Raw genomic sequence first — 18,162 nt, 5'->3', positions numbered from 1 at the left:
CGGGCTCTGTGCTGACAGCTCAGAGCCTGGAGCCTGTTTCAGCTTCTGTGTCTCCCACTCTCTCTCTGACCCTCCCCCGTTCATGCTCTGTCTCTCTCTGTCTCAAAAGTAAATAAACGTTAAAAAAAAAATTAAAAAAAAAAAAGCAGCTTACCACAGAAAAGATGATTCATGAAATAAATTTCTCATTTCTTCATAAGCTGTATTCCTCATCTTTCTTCTTTTTGGTAGGTGTTCCTAAAGGAGCAGGAACGACAGCACCTACAAGATCTGCTTCACCAAGAGGTGCTGCGCAGAATCATATTGTTGCAGCGATGGTTCAGGGTCCTGCTGTGTAGGCAGCATTTCCTCCACCTGAGACAGGCATGCATCATTATCCAGGTGGGAAGTAAAGGATTTCTTGCATGAGATTTGCTAGTTTATTTGGCTTTTATTTTAGTAACTAGAACTTTACTGTGAAACATTTGAATAAGAATATAAACTTCTTCATTGATGAGAATGTGTCCTATTCATTTTTGAAATGTTCATAGCATCTAAAAGATTACCTGGCATATACTAATAGACCATTGATAAACATCGATGGAGTTGAAGTTAAATTAAATTGAATTTATAGCTGTAATGTCTTGTACACTATGGTTAGGGGCAAAGGAATTATGTGCCTTAATTTTTGTTGCCTTAATTATTTTTATTTGATTGTTTCCTGAGTGATATTTGAGAGTTATATATACATTGCTCTTGCTCTGTACTCCTCTTGGATGATAGGTATCTTATTTCATATTTTATCTGTTTTATTTTTTCCTTCACTGATTTATATGATGACCGTTCTGTTCTCCTCCATAGGCCCTTTTCTTTTAATACAAGAAAATTTTTAGAATATTTATCTTTGAAACATGTGCATGTTGACCTTAAACCCATTAATATTGGCAAAACTATAGCCCAAGAAGATAATGTAATTTGTTAAAGCATCAAAAACTTTTAAATTATTTTAAGTTCTATAATTAACTTCATCGAGGTTATATTCTCTAAGAATTGTTTTAGCCAAGCATATCTGGAAAATAAAGCTTTTTTTTTTCACTTTAATCAGGCACAATTTAGCTATTTAGCCACTTAATCTCTAATTACAACACAATAAATTTATTATTTTTCTTTTTTCTGTGAAAATGTGGTATAAGATATGACAGCCATTTCTATTGTTTTGTCTTCCTCACAGCGATTCTGGAGGAATTATCTAAATCAGAAGCAAGCCAGAAATGTAGCTGTGCAGAAGGATGCTTTAGTTTTGGCTAGTGCAGCCACGCTTCTCCAGTCTTCCTGGCGTGCTCATGTGGAGAGGCAGCGGTATTTGGAGCTCCGGACTGCAGCCATCATCATCCAGCAGAGATGGAAGGAATGCTATAGGCAGAGGCACATGGCTGCTGTCTGTATTCAGGCAAGATGGAAAGGCTACAGAGAAAGTAAGAGGTATCAAGAACAAAGGAGCAAAATTATCCTTTTGCAATCAATATGTAGAGGATTCAGAGCAAGACAAAGGTAATTTGTATTGTTATGATACTTACTCCTTTCCTCTTCAGCTATTTTGTTTATATCTTTGCTCTTAACATTTGCCTAACTTGTATTAGAATTGGTTATGTACAATTTCGTCTTCTCCACTAGGCTGTGATGTTCCTAGCAGTTTTAACCCATATTGTATGGTCTCTAAAAGAAGCTAAACAGATACTTATTGAATTAAATTGGATTGAAAACCTACATGGTCTACAGTTACAACCACTAAGAATTGATTTTACATTAGGTTGAGTCTTTAAAATTTGGCAATATTCAGTTGTTTTTATCTTCAGAAACTTTAATTTCATTATTAAGGTTTACCTTAAAATAAAGTTATTTCTAAAATGAGAGCTTTACTTCTGAGTTAATTTATGTTTTGACTAGGATGCCCTATTAGGATTAATGTACTTAATAAAGTATCTCACTCATAGAAATAGAATAATGAAATGTGCATCCAAGTTAGTTTAAGAAGAAAATTTTGAAACTTTCAAATTATTTCTTAAATTCTCAGTAAAGTGTATTCTCTCCAGTAGTAACTAAAAAATCTTTCTAACCCATTTTTTTTTCCTGTTGTTATATAGATTTAAAGTTTTAAAAGAACAAAGACTGAAAGAAACAAAACTAGAATTTGGATTGGCAGATCCTGAGCCATATGGAGCTCTGGAAATTCAGGGCTCAGACCCTTCAGAATGGGAGGATTGTTCCTTTGACAACAGAGTGAAAGCTATAGAGGAATGTAAATCTGTGATAGAGAGTAATCGAATTAGCCAGGAGAGTTCAATGGACTGCTTGAAAGAGTCCCCAAACAAGCAACAGGAGAGAGCCAGAAGCCAAAGTGGTGTGGACTTGCAGGGAGAAGTGATTGTAAGAGAGAGACCTAAGTCCTTAGAGGATCTCCACCAGAAAAAAGTAGGTCGGGCCAAAAGAGAAAGTCGGAGAATGAGAGAACTAGAGCAAGCTATATTCAGTTTAGAATTGCTAAAAGTTCGTTCTCTTGGTGGCATGTCTCCTTCAGAGGAACGTAGATGGTCTACAGAACTGATGCCTGAAGGTCTTCAGTCTCTACAGGGTACACCTGACAGTGAAAGCTCTCAAGGAAGTTTGGAACATCTGAGCTGTGAGGAAAGCCAGAAGAGCAAACTTGAGTCCATAATATTAGATGAAGGAGACTTGCAGAGTCTGTCGCCTAAAATATCTAGCAGTCCAAAATTTGATTCACAGGACAATGCCCTCAGTTCCTCAAGTGAGACTAACTATACCATGATTGAAAAGGGAACACCCTCTGACTCAGTGCATTTGAAGAATGGGACTGTGAAGGAAAAATTGGTTTGCAGTTCTGAATCTATTACCTGTAAGCCACAGCTGAGAGACCCCTTTATTTCAAATAGTCTGCCTACATTTTTTTATATTCCTCAACAAGATCCACTGAAAACAAGTTCCCAACTAGACACAGGTATCCAGAGAAACAAGCTATTAGAAAGTGAAGAAACACTTTCAGCTCTTACTTTGGATATCAACAGGGAAGCCAGCAAGTACCACTCCTCTGGAGAAAATCAAGTTGTCATGTCTTTGAATACAGATTCTTCTAATACTGTGCTGAAGAAGTTAGAAAAGCTAAACACTGAGAAGGAAGAAAGGCAAAAGCATTTGCAGCAGCAGAATGAAAAAGAGATGATGGAACAGATTCGTCAGCAAACAGATATTTTAGAGAAGGAGCGTAAAGCCTTCAGGACCATTGAAAAGCCACGAACTGGGGAGTTGTTCCTGGCACCATCTTTCCATCCATCAAAACAAAGAGTAGAGAGGCCGTCCTCTCTCCTCATTCTGAATACCCCAAATAAGGAAGAACCCAATGTACTAGGGCCTCCATTAGTAACTGTAAAAGATGCAGTTCTTCCAAAAGACAGCACTTCTGCTCACCTGTCCCAGAAGGACCGACCTGTCACCTTATTCTTTGAAAGGAAAGGAGGCCCATACCAATCTGCTACTACCAAGGAATTATCCAAGACAGACAGAATGTGTACCCAAATGAATGTAGCCTGTAAACTTTCTAATAATCGTGTTTCCAAAAGAGAGCATCATAGGCCAGCTCAGTCTTACATCCACAAATCTGATGGCCCTTCCAGAGATGGAACTACTAGGGTCATTTTCTTCACACCAAAGGACAATATGAGTATTTCCCTGTAAGTGAAATGATATTTATTTTCTGTGTAAATGGGAAACTTTTTGGAGAATTTTGCTAAGTTGCTTTAATCTACCTCAACTATTTGTATGGGTGCTGCCGAAATGAGCCATTTTCTCTGTGTAAAAAAATTCCCTTAATGTTGACTCTAGCAGGGTTCCTGAAATTGGATATAATTATACCATAGGAATCTTTGACTAAGCATAGATGGAGTTTTTTGGTTTCTTCTCATTAAGTGAGAAAGCATTTGTGAAGGTCAATACAGTGCCTATAAACATAGTAGGCTAGGCATTCGGCAAATGCTGGTTGTCTTAGATTTTTCATGTGAGGCAAGTCCAGGTTTTTATTGTCACACTTTAAAGTTAATGTACTTTGTCCCAGCTCTTGGCCTATTGGGTCTTCACTGAGTACTTTATACATTTTTGGTGTGTAGTAAAAAACACAAAAAGAATAAAATTTACCATCTTAACCATTCTTAATTACATACGACAGTAGTGTTAACTATATGCACATTGTTGTACAGTGGATCTCTAGAACTTTTTCATATTGCAAAAGAAACTCTATTACCTATCAAACAGCAACCAGCCCTTTCCCCTTACTCCAAGCCCCTGGTAACCACCATTTTTCTTTTTTCTTTTCTTTTCTTTTTCTTTTCTTTTCTTTTTTATTTTGAGAGAGTGTGCATGTGTACTTGAAAGCTGGGGAGAGGGGCAGGAGGAGAGAGAGAGAGAGAGAGAGAGAGAGAGAGAGAGAGAATCTCAAGCAGTCTCCTTGTTCAGCACTGAGCCCAATGTGGCTCAGTCCCACAACTCTTGGATCATGACTTGGGCTGAAACCAAGAGTTGGACACTCAACTGGCTAAGTCACCCAGGCGTCCCTCCTTGTGACCACCATTCTGCTTTGTTTCTAAGAGTTTGACTACTTAAGTGGATGCCTCATATGAGTGGAAGTTCTTTATACTTTTAAGTTTTCTTAACTTGTGGTCATCATGAGAAAAGCACTTTTTAAGTGGAACATAAAAACAAAGATGATAAAATTTAAGAAATTTTATTAAGTCTTTGTTGTATAGTGGATTCTTTCAGTTCTCCTGGAACAATGTCAGTGTTTTGTTTTTAAATATTTTTATTTTGAGAGAGAGAGAGAGAGAGAGAGCGCGCGAGTGCACAAGAGGGGGGAGGGGCAGAGAGGGAGAGAGAGAATCTCAAGTAAGTTCCATACCCTCTGTAAATGTGGAGCCCAACATGGGGCTCGATATCACAACCATGAGATCGTGACCTGAGCCAAAATCAAGAGTCAGATGCTCAACCAACTGAGCCACCACGGTGCCACAAGAATGTCAGTGTTTAAATGAAAGGAGGGTATATATCTTAGAGCTAAAAAAATTAAATTTCACATTAACTATGCAAATAACCTTTTCTCTCTTATCATAGCTTGAGCTTTTAAATATTTTTGTCTGTAAAATTACATACGGATTTTATAGAAACTCTTTGTAAATACGAGCAAAAAATCATTGGTATTTTTTTTTCCATTAGGGGTTTCTGTATGGTATTATGAAACGCAGTTGGACTAAATGACAGCTTGAGGTCCTATACCTACCCATTAACCTAGAGATTGCCCAAAAGTTCAAAGACTTTGTATAAGCATATATAAGCCCATCAGAGTGTTAAAAACATTATTTCCTGTCATTCTGATTAAGTTTAGTGATGGGAGGTGTGTGTGTTGTATGTTTGTGTAGTTGTTGGATCCATGAATCAGTTCTGTGAAAGGCTTACTTATAGATTTCAAAAACATTAATCATTCTTGTGAATCCTTGTAAATTACTTTTGTCATTTTCCAAGATAAACAATCTTAAGGGTACTTGATCTAGTTTGCTTTGCCTCATTAAGATCTATTTATCTTCAAAATGATTATGTGTTAGGTTGTTTCTGTGAAAGCTTAAATAAAATTCATACTTTAAGTCTTCTTTTATTGTATAAGTAATACTATAAACCTTAGCACTTTATAGAATTGCAAATGTTGGTAATTCTAAACTATTTTGTCCAGTTGCCACACTATTATAGATGAGCTCACTAGGCCTATAGAGATGAAATGACTTGTTCAAAATCACATACTGAGACAAATAGCTGGGAATGGAACTTGAGTTTCATGATTAGGAATCACCATTGGATTTCATGATTAGGAAGTAATTTTAGATTAGTGTTCTTTCTGTAGAAAAGAAATGCACTTTCTATGGATAAAGTGCATTGTGGCCTTCATCTGGTTAATGAAAGAGAACAAAAAAGAAATCATGGAGAAATATAAAGAAAATGCTGTGAGTTTAAAAGTTGGCTAGGGTGTTCAGATGCTATCAAACATTGTTTTCTTGTTTTGAGAATAAATCAAAGGCCAATAGGCTTAACTGTGGCAAGACAGATTTTGATGAAAGGGAATCTTTTAGGTTAGCCTAGGATTGCTAGGTTTGATCGTGGGTTGGCCAAAAAGGGAGATACCTGAGACGCCTTTAGCTAGGAAAGGTTGCCATCTATTTTGGTTTGTTTAGGGATTTATGCATAGGGTAAAGGACAGTATAACTTTTATGGCCCCTTGGTCTTCACTTATAAAAATTAAATGGAAGATTTTGCATGAGAGCAGTTAGTCTGCCAACTTGTATTATAAGTTAGTGTGTACTTTAAACCCACCACTATGTTAGAAGGTAAGGTATGATTCTCAGTGAGCTTATAGTTCTAAGGAGAGGATAATGGTATGTTGATAAATTTTAAGATTCATGGTTCTGAGTTAAGGTAGGTAACAGAATTTAATGATAAAGTAGTCACATCATGTGGTTATTCAAGCAAAATTAAATTTTCATAAACTAACACTGTGCTATTTGTATGGCATACCTCTTTTAACTTAATAATTTCTTATCCTTCTAGTGTTGACTTTGTTCTGTATAATAGTTAAAAAATTTTTTTAACGTTTATTTATTTTTTAGAGACAGAGTGTGAGTGGGAGAGGGGGAGAGAGAGCGAGGGAGACACAGAATCCAAAGTAGGCTCCAGGCTCTGAGCTGACAGCACAGAGCCTCATGCAGGGCTTGAACTTATGAACCATGAGGTCATGACCTGAGCCGAAGTTGGATGCTTAACTGACTGAGCCACCCAGGCACCTCACTGTTCTGTATAACAGTTTTAAAACTAAGATAGTAGATGAAAGCTACAGAGGGATTTCAGAAAGGAAATTTGCTAACCAGGAGGAACCATCTCAGTATAAAACAAAGTAATGGGATCTTTATCACTTAGTAGCTACTTATCAGGTATTTTATAATGATTAGAATAAAAGGTCCCTTCTAAGACTGATTTTAAAGATTTGGGGATGTAGTATTTTCCCTTATCAAATCCATCTGTTTTCTTGAGCTAATTCTGCTGCTACTATTCTTAAACATATATCATAGTAGAATATACCCAGTGATTATCAGGGACAGGCTTCTAATTCAGTCACATATGTTAATTCTTGATAATGCTATTAATTAGGATAGGCAGAAAAACATTGATACGTTGTTTTAGGAATTGGGTAAGATCTGGAAATATTTATGTGATTTTCTAGAATTCTTTGACTTGGCTTGTTAGGCTATATTTCATGTTGTACTTTAAGACTGTTGCCATGGGATGTCTGCTCGGAATTGAAATGTAATCCTGTTGTTTTATCTTAAGTGTCAACAAGGAAGCCTTAAACAGTGGAAATCCTCTACTCCATAAACAAGATGAACCAAATTGGAAACCTGTGAAATTAACTGGGCCGGGCCAAGGAGAGGTAAGTATTGAATTTTATCTCTCTTATGCAAAATAGATGTACCTATTTTGGAAATTATTATTCTTATAAGTAGAGCACCTCATTTATGCATTTACTCCCAAGTGTTTATGGGAAAGAAGCAATGAGTTAAGTCTCTTATACTTAGGGAAGTGTACTTTAGGGAGGGAATGGTGACTCAAATCCCAGATTATGTTTACAAAAAAGATGTTGCTTAAAGAAAGAAGGCAATTTATGCAAGTGGCTTTGGTGACATATTATGGTGGTGAAAGATGACTTCCTTGGCGATGGAGAACAGTGTAGATTTAGCTTCCATTTGTGTTTTGTCCAGAGTAATGTATATGGATTGCTTTTGGTTATCTCTGTCACTTCTAGAAGAGAGGATACAGTGGGGTGGAGGGATGTTTCAAGAAACTCATGAGCTCTCAGATGTCTTTCATTGGCATCGTCTCCAAAAAAAACCAAAACAAAACATTGTTGTGTTATTTGTTTTATCATTTGGTCAAGCAGGTTGCCAGACCGGCCCATAAAAAGAAAGCTCGAATGGCGCGGACGCGCTCCGATTTCTTGACTAGAGGTACTTTTGCCGATGGGGAGGGGGATACAGAGGAAGATGATTACGATGACATTATTGAGCCCCTTCTCTCCCTTGATCAAGCTTCTCACTCTGAGCTAGGGCCTGCACCCAGCCTGGGTCAGGCCTCTCACAGTGACTCCGAAATGGTAATTTTACAGCAATATAAGAAATATAGGGAACAAGCAAATCTGATGGGAATAGTGAGTAGTCTTTGCTAATCTAAAGCTAACCTTTGCGGCTTCTTCCTTGTATAGTGGTTTGTACACGGGAAACCTCAGTGAACACAGCAATAAAACTAAACCTTAATTTAATAGGACCAGATAAAGGGCACTTTAACAGCATATATCAAATCATAAATTAGGGGAAATTAGGGTTATTTAATTTAGCACTAATGTAGAGTTTTTCTATTATATCTTAAAAGGTCTAGATCAGGGGCCCCCAAATTGTTTTCTGTAAAGGGCCAGATAGTAAATATTTAGATGTTGTTGGTCAGCTCTGCTGTTGTAAAGTGAAAATAGCCATAGATAATAAGTAAACAAATAGGACTGTGTTCTAGTAAAACTGTTTACAAAAACAGTGGGCTGTATTTGACTTGCTGGCCGTAGTTTGCTGATTGATCCTTGGTCTAGTGAATAGGGTATGTTGTTAAATAATCCAATTGCTTTTAACTGAAATGGTACTCTCCTTTTTTTTGTTTTTGGCCTTTAAGCTTGCTTCCCCTCCACCATTATTTAGTAATAGAAAATAAACATGATTTTTTTTAAGTTTGTTTATTTTGAGACAGAGAGAGAGAGCACACACAAGCAGGAGAAGGTCAGAGAGAAGGAGAGACAGAATCCCATGCAGGCTTCTCACCATCAGCACAGAGCCCAATGCAGGGCTTGAACCCACGAACCGTGAGATCACAACCTGAGCCGAAATTGAGTTGGACACTTAACTGACTGTGCCACCCAGGCATCCCTAAACATTAATTTTTAAAAAATGTAATGAACAGTGCCAAAAATGTTTTCTTGGACCAACCTAACCAGGCAGAAGTCTATATGTAATGTGAATTTGAATTAATCACAAATTATAACATTGGAGTTATGTTTGAATAAAGCTACACTTAGTCAAAATATTTGACCAAGAGTATAACTTTATCATCATATTTCATCCAAAATTAGGTATATATAGTTTGACAAGTATGAATGTATTTATGGATATAAAGTATTTGATTTTGGAATTGTCCTGGAAAATATACTATATAAAGAGTCTGTTATGTCTAATATGTACTAAAACATTATCACTTATCAAGTGGAGTGATATATGTGGTTTATTTCCATGCATATCCTTAATTAAGTTGGGTTTCTAATGTTATTCTTTAGTATATATTCATTATGGGAGAAAAATTTTAGGTTGGTCTTTTGACATATTAAATATTTCATTTTTGAACTGTTGTAAGCTGTTTGTGCCAAAGAATTAAATCTTCTGCTAATTTCTAGAATACCCTCCTTGTCTTTATCTTCCGTTAGATAGACCCCATTTTTAAATGATAATATTGATAATCTAAGAAGAAAAAATAAAAATAGAAAACTGTATGACTAGGTCTCTAATTAGACAAATGAGTCTTTACCCTGAGCTAAACCATAGGGCTATAAAAGTTAGAAACAATCTGTGTATCTATTAATATATATAACTGGAGCCAAAGCCCTCTCTTCAGTGTAAGGTAAAGTAACTCCATTTTGGAGGTGCCCTGTTTTTGAGTTATAAATAATGAAACTTACTCTACCATATGATTAGTGGTTAAAGATGAAATTATGTTACAGAGCAACTAATTTTACTAAAAAGTATTCTTTTTTTTTTTTTTTTTTAGTGTAAATAGGGAGCATACTTAAATTATTCTCTAAAGCGTACATAGAATTTTAATTTGTGGAAGAACTTAGCATTGTAATTGCTGTTTTGTTCCTGAGAGTTTGCTTTGTTACAAACCTTAGTCCTTTTGGTGGTAGAATTCTTCCTCACTGAAAACTCTTACTGAGATGAGCTGGAGGTTGGGCTTTCTGCTTGGAGCATTTGGCCCCATTAAGGGTTCTAGCTGGTAGCCTCTGCCTATGATTCTGTTCACCTGCTTTTGACGGTCACTGCATGCCAGTAGTTGTAGAGCACTCTGTATCCCTGCACAGTGTATATAGCCCCCTTTCCAGCTTTCTCACTGTCCTTCTGTTTCATCACTAGCTATTTTAGGAACAGGTGGTGGTGTTTGTTTCTGGTGGACACTTGCATGAAGCAGCTTTGCTTTCTAGAATATGCTGATAGATAGTATTGGGGTTGGGGGTGGAAAGGGTGGAGACAGTTTAAAATGTGTTTCTGTTTGTTTATCTTGAAAATATGCCGTGTTCTAATGTTATCTGATACTATGAAGATGAAGACTAATTGTTTGTAAATGGGAATTCTCAAAAATTCAGGTATCTCTAGGATTTTAAATAGGCTCGATTTTCTAGACACATGGGTTTTTAAAAACTGGATTTTTTTTTTTTTCCCCTGGACAAAGTGACCCTGTCACTTGCGACATTCTCTAAAAACAGTGTCATTCAATCTTGGAAGAAGCCGTCTTACCTTTCCACTTGCAAAATAACTGATCCAATAGGATAAAGACAGTTATAAATGAATTACCTGAAGAGGATTTGATAAGCACTACCTCCTGAATTCATCAGTGGTTAATTAAATTAACATTAATTAATTGTTACCTGCTAGGAGGAGTGGAAAGAGTAGCAGTTTCCTTTTTTTTTTTTTTTTTTAACTTTCTGCCTTTAATTCTGCCATTTGAATAACTATTTACTCTCTGTATGCTGCTCTCGCTCAGTTCTTCTATCCGTTGTGTTGGCTTTTACCCAAGAAGAATATGTTCTGTCACGTAATATTTCAAAAAAAGTTTATTTAATGTTTTTATTTATTTTTGAGAGAGAGAGAGCGCACAAGTGGGGTAGGGGTAGAGAGCGAGGGAGACACAGAATCAGAAGCAGGCGCCAGGCTCTGAGCTGTCAGCACAGAGCCTGATGTGGAGCTCAAACTTGTGAACCGTGAGATCATGCCCTGAGCTGAAGTCGGACACTTAACTGACTGAGCCACCCCGGTGCCCCTGTCATGTAGTATTTTTAAAACCAATTTTTATATAGTTTTTAGTTTCTCAATATTCTAGATGGTAAGTGAGTTAGTCACATCATTTCTATTCCTTATTGGTAGGACTGGTATAGGTAACGTTATAGTTTCCTCTCTCATTCCCTAGATGGAAAATAATCATCTCTGTGGGCATGATTCCTAAATAGCTCTCCAAAATTTGTCTTCTTTATCTCCAGTATGATAAATTTCTCATTTTACCCCAAACCTGCTGTCACTTCCTGTTTCTGTTTGTTTTTCTCTGAGATATTCACTAGTCCTTGTCTTTGTTGAATTTTCCTTCTCACCACCACTCTCTCCACAAAAAATTGCCAGAAAAACCTGTAGATAGAGCAATGCTAAGGTTTTTAGCTTATTTTACAGTAAAGGAAAATCTACCTTGGCTAGGCCTCAGAAAGGGGAAGCCAGGAGAGGATGTTTATAGAATTTTAGAACCTAGGCTGGTGATTTTGAGATGGGTCTTGCAAATTAGAAATCTGGTTGATATTGAACAGTTCATGACATGAAAGGTTTGGATTGGCAGTCCCAGCACAGCAGCCATACTGTTGAATATACTTAGGATTTATATATGTATTCCCCCCCGCCCCAGAAGTTAGGGATGGTTCATAGCATCGCAACTCTCTGCTCTTTAAAGATTTGGTAGAATTTCCCTATGAAACCATCTTGGATTGGTACATTTTTATGGTGTAATTCGTTACTTCTATATTTCTTCTACAGAAATTAGTCTTATAAACTTTCTATCTAAAGGGGTCAATTTTGGTAAATAATTTCTCTTATGAAATTATTCATTTCATCTAATCATTCAGATTTATTTGCATAGAGGTCTGGAAATAATCTCATGATTTTTAAAAATTTTGTTTCAATGGTTATTTCCCTTTTGTCATTTCATATTTTATAGAGTTGTGTTTTTTCATTTTTTTCTTTAAGTTAGCTAATCATTTGTCTTTGTTACTTTTTCCCAAAACAACAGGATTTTTATTTATGATACCTAGTTCCCCACCGCTTCCCCGTTCTCCACTGATTTCTGCTTTTACCTTTATTATTTATTTCCTTATATTTTCTTTTGGTTTACTGTCTTATTTTTCTACATTTTTTTGTGGGGAATTTAATTCACTTATTGAAGTTATTTTTATTGATACAGGTTTTTAAGGCTGTGAATTTTCTTCTGATCACTACTTTAGATATATCTTGTTTATTCTAATGTGTTTAAGTCTTCAATTACTTTTTGAAAATCTGTAATTTCAGTTTATGTTATTTTTTACCCAAAACCTGCTCAATAAAAATCTTTTAGTTTTCAGAGGAAGAACCTTTTTCTTTTTTAACTTTTTTTAATTTCTAGTTTTATTGTATTGTGATTAAAGAGTATTTGTAATGCTTCTAGTTGATCAAATTTATTGGTTATATTCTTTATTACTTAATATGTGGTTAGTTTTTGTGAATGCACCTTGTGCATTTTTTAAGAAGGTATATATTATGTATTCAGAATGTAAAATTTCAAAATATAACCATAATTTCTTCCTTACTGATTAGGTTGTTTACCTTCTATATACTTACTATTGTTTATACAGCTATCTTATACAGAGACTGTTGTGTTAAAGTTTCCTATTATTCATTGTGAATTGTGGCTTTTGGTATCAAAAAGTGTCCTTTGTCACATTCAGTGCTTTTTGCTTGAATTCTACTTAAATAATAGTATTATAGCCTCTGTTTTCTTAATTATTTCCATTTGCCAAGAGTACTTTTACTCATCCCTTTATATTTAGCCTTTCTGAACCCTTTTGCTTTAGATGTGTTTTGTATGCATTATAGTTGGTTCCTACTTTGTGAGCCAAATTAAAATTTTTTTTACCATATCGATGAGTTAAATCTATTTATATTTATTGATATAACTGATAGCTTTGGTCTCAACTCTTATAATTTTATGTTGTTATTCTGCATTATGTTAAATTTGCTGTTTGTTACTTTTTTATTTCACTTTTTAAAATTTCTTTTGATATGAGGTGGTGTGTTCTTTTCTTTGGGTTTGTATATAACTTTAAAAAATGCCCTTAATTTACCATATTTTATTTTATGTTTATTTTTTTATTTACTTTTTAAACATTTATTTATTACTGAGAGACAGAGAGAGACAGTACATGAGCACAGGAGGGGCGGAGAGAGGAGGAGACAGAATCAGAAGCAGGCTCCAGGCTCTGAGCTGTTAGCACAGAGCCTGACATGGGGCCCGAACTCACAAACCATGAGATCATGACCTGAGCCGAAGTCGGACGCTCAACTGACTGAGCCACCCAGGCACCCCTAATTTACCATATTTTAATCTATTATTCTCCAGTTAGTCATTTATAAAAAAATATTTTTTAATTCTCACCTGTTTTGGCACAACTATCAAATTATTCTGGTCTCTACCTTTCCTCTGTTTTTTAGGCTTTTACTTCTACTTTGTCAGAACATTTAATTTTACATATTCTTTCACTCTAGTGTCCATCTTTGTTTTTTGTCTGAGATCTATTAAATATCTGAAATGATCACATCAAATATTTTGCTGAAGTTTCCATATTTATCTCTTGATTGGTTGTAGCTCTGCTCCTAATACTTTACTCAGGAAGGCTCATAGCTCTGGAATTCCCTTGATATTTGAAGGGACATCTTGGCTACATATAAAATCCTTGATTCATACTTTACTTGATTTATACCTGAGGTTTTAAAAATGCTATTTTATTGTCTCACTTTGTTATTTTTGGAAGTCTGTTACCAGACTAATTCTCTTGCTGTTTCAAAGAGTTATTGGCTCTTTTTACTTGGAGACTTCCAGAATTTTTTTTCTTTATATCTAAAAGTTAGGATATGTCTTCAACTTCATCATCACAGGTGAGTTATCCCATATACCTGCAGGACTTGTATGTGTGTGTGTGTGTGTGTGTGTGTGCACAAATTCAGGTTTTGCCTTATTCTTGAAACTCTTGGATTACAGTTTTAGATATTGTGTTCCATCCATTGTTTTGTTTTTCTTGTAGGGACCCCAATTATAAATGATTTTTTCTTCTTTTCTTGTCTTCCAACTCAACTACCTTCTCTTCTGACTCTTTTCACTCATTTCTTTATATCACTTTACATTCTTTATTATCTTTCTGCCTTTGTTCAGTCCCTTTTAAATTTGCATTTGTGTATTTTCTCCCTTGGGCATCTTCTAAGCTATTCTTTACTATCTTTTTATTTCTTTCCTGAGTTCATTTGACTCTTTTCACTTCTTCCTGGTTTTTCTAGGAAGGGGGGAGCTCATTTCTGTTTTTAATTTTTGAATTTCTGATTAATATGGTATTTCATATATGAAGTTATTAAATTCATTTTTGATTTACAGTTTTCTACTTCATGCTTCGTTTTGGTCAGTGGGAGATGGGTTAATCAACTGCATTGTTTTGGTTTTAATTTTCTTTGTTTTCTTATTGTAGCTTGTGTAGATTTTGTATGTCTTAATTTCTGCATATTCATTTGGGATAGTTTATAAGTAACTTGATTTCAAGGGCTTCCTCTTCTGTCAGTGTAACAAAGAAAAATTTATTTTACAGGCAGCCTCTTTTGGGTCTGGTAGGTGTGTGAGTGCGTGTGTGTGTGTGTGTGTGTGTGTGTGGTGAAGGCATAGTTGTGTCTTTCATTTGTTACTTTTTTTTTGCCTTGCTAGATTCTAAATTTTACCCTTCTGCTTCTTTTCCTTTTCACTACTCAATCTCCAAAAGGCACCCCTTCCTTCTTTTTTACCTTCGTTTTCCTCAGAAGCAGTGATTTTAAAAATATGTCACCTTGGTGGCATCTGGTGGCTCAGTTGGTTAAGCGTCCGACTTTGGCTCAGGTCATGATCTCGCGGTTTGTGGGTTTGAGCCCTGTGTCAGGCTCTGTACTGACAGCTCAGAGCCTGGAACCTGCTTCGGATTTTCTCTCTCTCTCTCTCTCTCTCTCTCTCTCTCTCTTTTTTCTTTCTCTCTGCCCCTCCCTCACTCATGCTCTGTCTCTCTTGCAAAAATAAACATTAAAAAAAAAAAAAAGTCACCTTGAATCCCATGCAGTTTTAAGTCCTTTCTTTTTAGTCGGTTCTCTGATCTCCTAGTGCTCAATATTTGCGTCAGTTTTGAGTCACTATAGATGGATTGATTTTTTTTTCCTCCTTGTCAGTCATATATATTCTTTGCATGCCTAGAAATAGGCATTATTGGATGCCTGACATTGTGAGTTTTGTCTTACTGGGTGCTTACTGGGTACTTTTGTATTTAATTAATATTCTGGAGACTGTTATTTCCAGTAATGTTCTAGAGCTTGGTTCTGGAAGCAATTTGTTCCTAAGCAATTAGGTCTTCCTTTTAAGATTTGTTAGTTACATTGTATTGAATATTGGAAATTTTCTAAAAGAGTAGCTTTCAGGTGCTCTCACTGCCAAAAAACAAACAATGTGAGGAGGTGATATGTTAATTAGTCTGACTGTAGTAATTTTAATATTTATATGTAAATTGAACTATGTTCTATACTTAATATACAATTTTTATTAAATAAAACAAAGATTTGTTAGGCTTAAACAGAGCAATAGTTCACTTAGGGCTCATTATTGACTATTGAGGCAAGATCCTCTGTGTACTTCACCCAGTGCCCTGGGAATCATAAAGTTATGTATTCTGACTCTTGGGTACAGGCACTATTACTGGGATTTCATAGGTGTGGGATTCTATTTCCTTTAAACCTTTCAGGTGATCCTTTGCCTGGTCTTGGGTAGTTGTCTGACATAGAAGTATTGATTAGTACTCAGCTAAATAGTTTCTGAAGATCTCTAGAGTTCTTTATTTGTGCATCACTTTCCTCTTCAGTACTCTCCCTTTTGGTCCCTAGTCAACCTTGGTCTCTCTGGACTTCAGCTTCATGTGTCCAACTCAGAGAGTCTGACAGGGTTCACCTGGATTCCCCCTCCCTGTGTAACAGCCTGGAAACTGTCTCAAGGCATTAGGCTGGGGAAAATGAAAGACTTTACTTCCTTTGTTTCCCATCTCTCAGGGATAACTGTCCATCATCTTGATAACTGCTGGTTCTTACTATTTTGTGTGAGTTTGTGTTTTGTTTTTGTTTTTGGTTGTTTCAGACAAGAGGATAAAACAGGTCCCTGTTAATTCTTCTTGGCCAGAAGCAGAAGTCTGTTCTTTAAATTTTAGCAACCCATGTTATTTTCTATTTATGTTGATAAGGCCATAGTCAAGCAGACTAAAAGGCTAAAGAAAAGTACTATAATTATAGAAAAATGAAATACTAGGAAATGATTTGAATAGGTAACAAGAAATTTTCTCCTCCAAATTTTAAAGGGGCACATTGTAAACAAATGGAACAAAAATTGCTGATTGAAATTCAGGCCCCAGTTTGATAAAGCCATGTAAGTTGTTTGTATAGAGCATTAGTGGTGATAATGATCTTTAATTGTTTGGTCTTTGTTTTTGCTTTTGTTTTTTTTTTTCCTTCTAGATTTTTAAAATCCTTGACTGAGTATAATAAGAATCTATAATAGCAAGTTAGGCCATAATAATTATTAACTTACAGGGACAAATAAAAGGCATGAAAGACTGTACTTAGTATTCTAGATTTATCAGATCCTGGATCTTTTGTCTGTATCTTTAGTTGGCTTTGACTTCTTTCATACCTTTCCATTTGATATTCATTGTTAAGTTGTCAGAAAACATGAGCTGGTAGGTCCTATTCAGCATTTCATTGACCCAAGTTCTTTTTACTTCAGATTAGGAAGTTAATAGAGTTTTTACTAGGTTATTTTAGTTCAATGAATTGCTAAATAATATGAATGTATTTTTATATATGTTTCATAGATATAATTCTCAAATTCTATAACTTGAGTTTTAATTACAGTGCTGTTATAGTTACTTGGTTTTAAAGTCTTCCATATATGTAATTATTACAGACATCACAGCGATTTTCTTCAGTTGATGAAGAAACAAAGCTTCATAAGACTATGTCTCAAGGAGAGATTACAAAATTGGCAGTGAGGCAGAAGGCTTCAGATTCGGATATAAGGTATATACACCAAGTTAATAGGGGTGATATCATTTTATTTACTAATCAACTATAGTTTATACTTAGCCTCTTTTAAAAAGCATAGTTGATAGAGCAGCTAGTTTTGAAATTTATTTTTCAACAAATATTAAGTACTTACTATGTGACAGGCATCTGATAGTTCAGATTTACATGATGAGCTTTATGTTTCTGTATGTTTAGCAGTGTGATTTGGACAAAGTCTTTAAATCATTATACAACTTGTGATTTTTTTGTTGTCAGAAAGGGAGATTAGACCAGATGAGAGTGACAATATTTTCCAGCTTTGGATTTGGATTCTGTTCTCTGAGTTAAAGTGTTTTACAAACAGAACTGGAAAAGACTGTCAGGAAATAATTCTATTCCCTTTAAGAGAATATATGGAGTTCTTATTTGACAAGTAAATATCTTTGTCTCTTATTGTGTTACAGAAGGCAATTGGGCCTTCACTGAACACCTGAAGATTACAGTGAAATCTTTCTGGTTCTTAGTCCTACTAAAGACCACTTCCTAAATGTCTATAGAGGCATAATCCAAGATAATGCAAATCCTGACCAGATTATGTTAGAGATCAAATTTTGGGAAAAAGATATACCATAATAGAAAGAACCTACGGCTGGAGATAGCAGATTAAATATATAAATTTAATTTCTACTTCCTCCTCCAAAATTGTTAAAATGATAAAACCTGTGCAGGTCAAACAACAACAAACAATAAAACAACGAGAGACAACAATAGTAAAATTGTGGAATCCAAAAAGGAAATAGACAAATTTTAAATGTCTTAATAGAAGAAAGCTGAATCATAAACCAACTGGGTAGACCTGAGAAAGAAGCCTCTGGCTGAC

The 18,162-nt window shown here is 35.5% G+C and overlaps 1 protein-coding gene across 6 annotated transcripts in view; it reads left to right on the top strand.

The window, feature by feature from the left end:
• Nucleotides 1–18,162, top strand: part of MYO9A (myosin IXA) — a 283,325-nt gene that overhangs the window by 174,818 nt on the left and 90,345 nt on the right. For 5 of the 6 annotated variants that reach the window (XM_049611861.1, XM_049611862.1, XM_049611863.1 and 2 more), the window contains 6 exons: nucleotides 232–381; nucleotides 1,211–1,530; nucleotides 2,124–3,725; nucleotides 7,414–7,513; nucleotides 8,021–8,233; nucleotides 17,185–17,297. In XM_049611861.1, coding sequence (XP_049467818.1) covers nucleotides 232–381; nucleotides 1,211–1,530; nucleotides 2,124–3,725; nucleotides 7,414–7,513; nucleotides 8,021–8,233; nucleotides 17,185–17,297 — 2,498 coding nt within the window. The remainder of the gene's footprint in view (nucleotides 1–231; nucleotides 382–1,210; nucleotides 1,531–2,123; nucleotides 3,726–7,413; nucleotides 7,514–8,020; nucleotides 8,234–17,184; nucleotides 17,298–18,162) is intronic. The other variant, XM_049611865.1, reaches the window with a different exon arrangement.

This window comes from Panthera uncia, assembly GCF_023721935.1.
Source record: "Panthera uncia isolate 11264 chromosome B3 unlocalized genomic scaffold, Puncia_PCG_1.0 HiC_scaffold_1, whole genome shotgun sequence".
In the NCBI taxonomy this organism is placed as follows: domain Eukaryota; kingdom Metazoa; phylum Chordata; class Mammalia; order Carnivora; family Felidae; genus Panthera; species Panthera uncia.
This window is presented reverse-complemented; position numbering and strand designations above follow the sequence as displayed.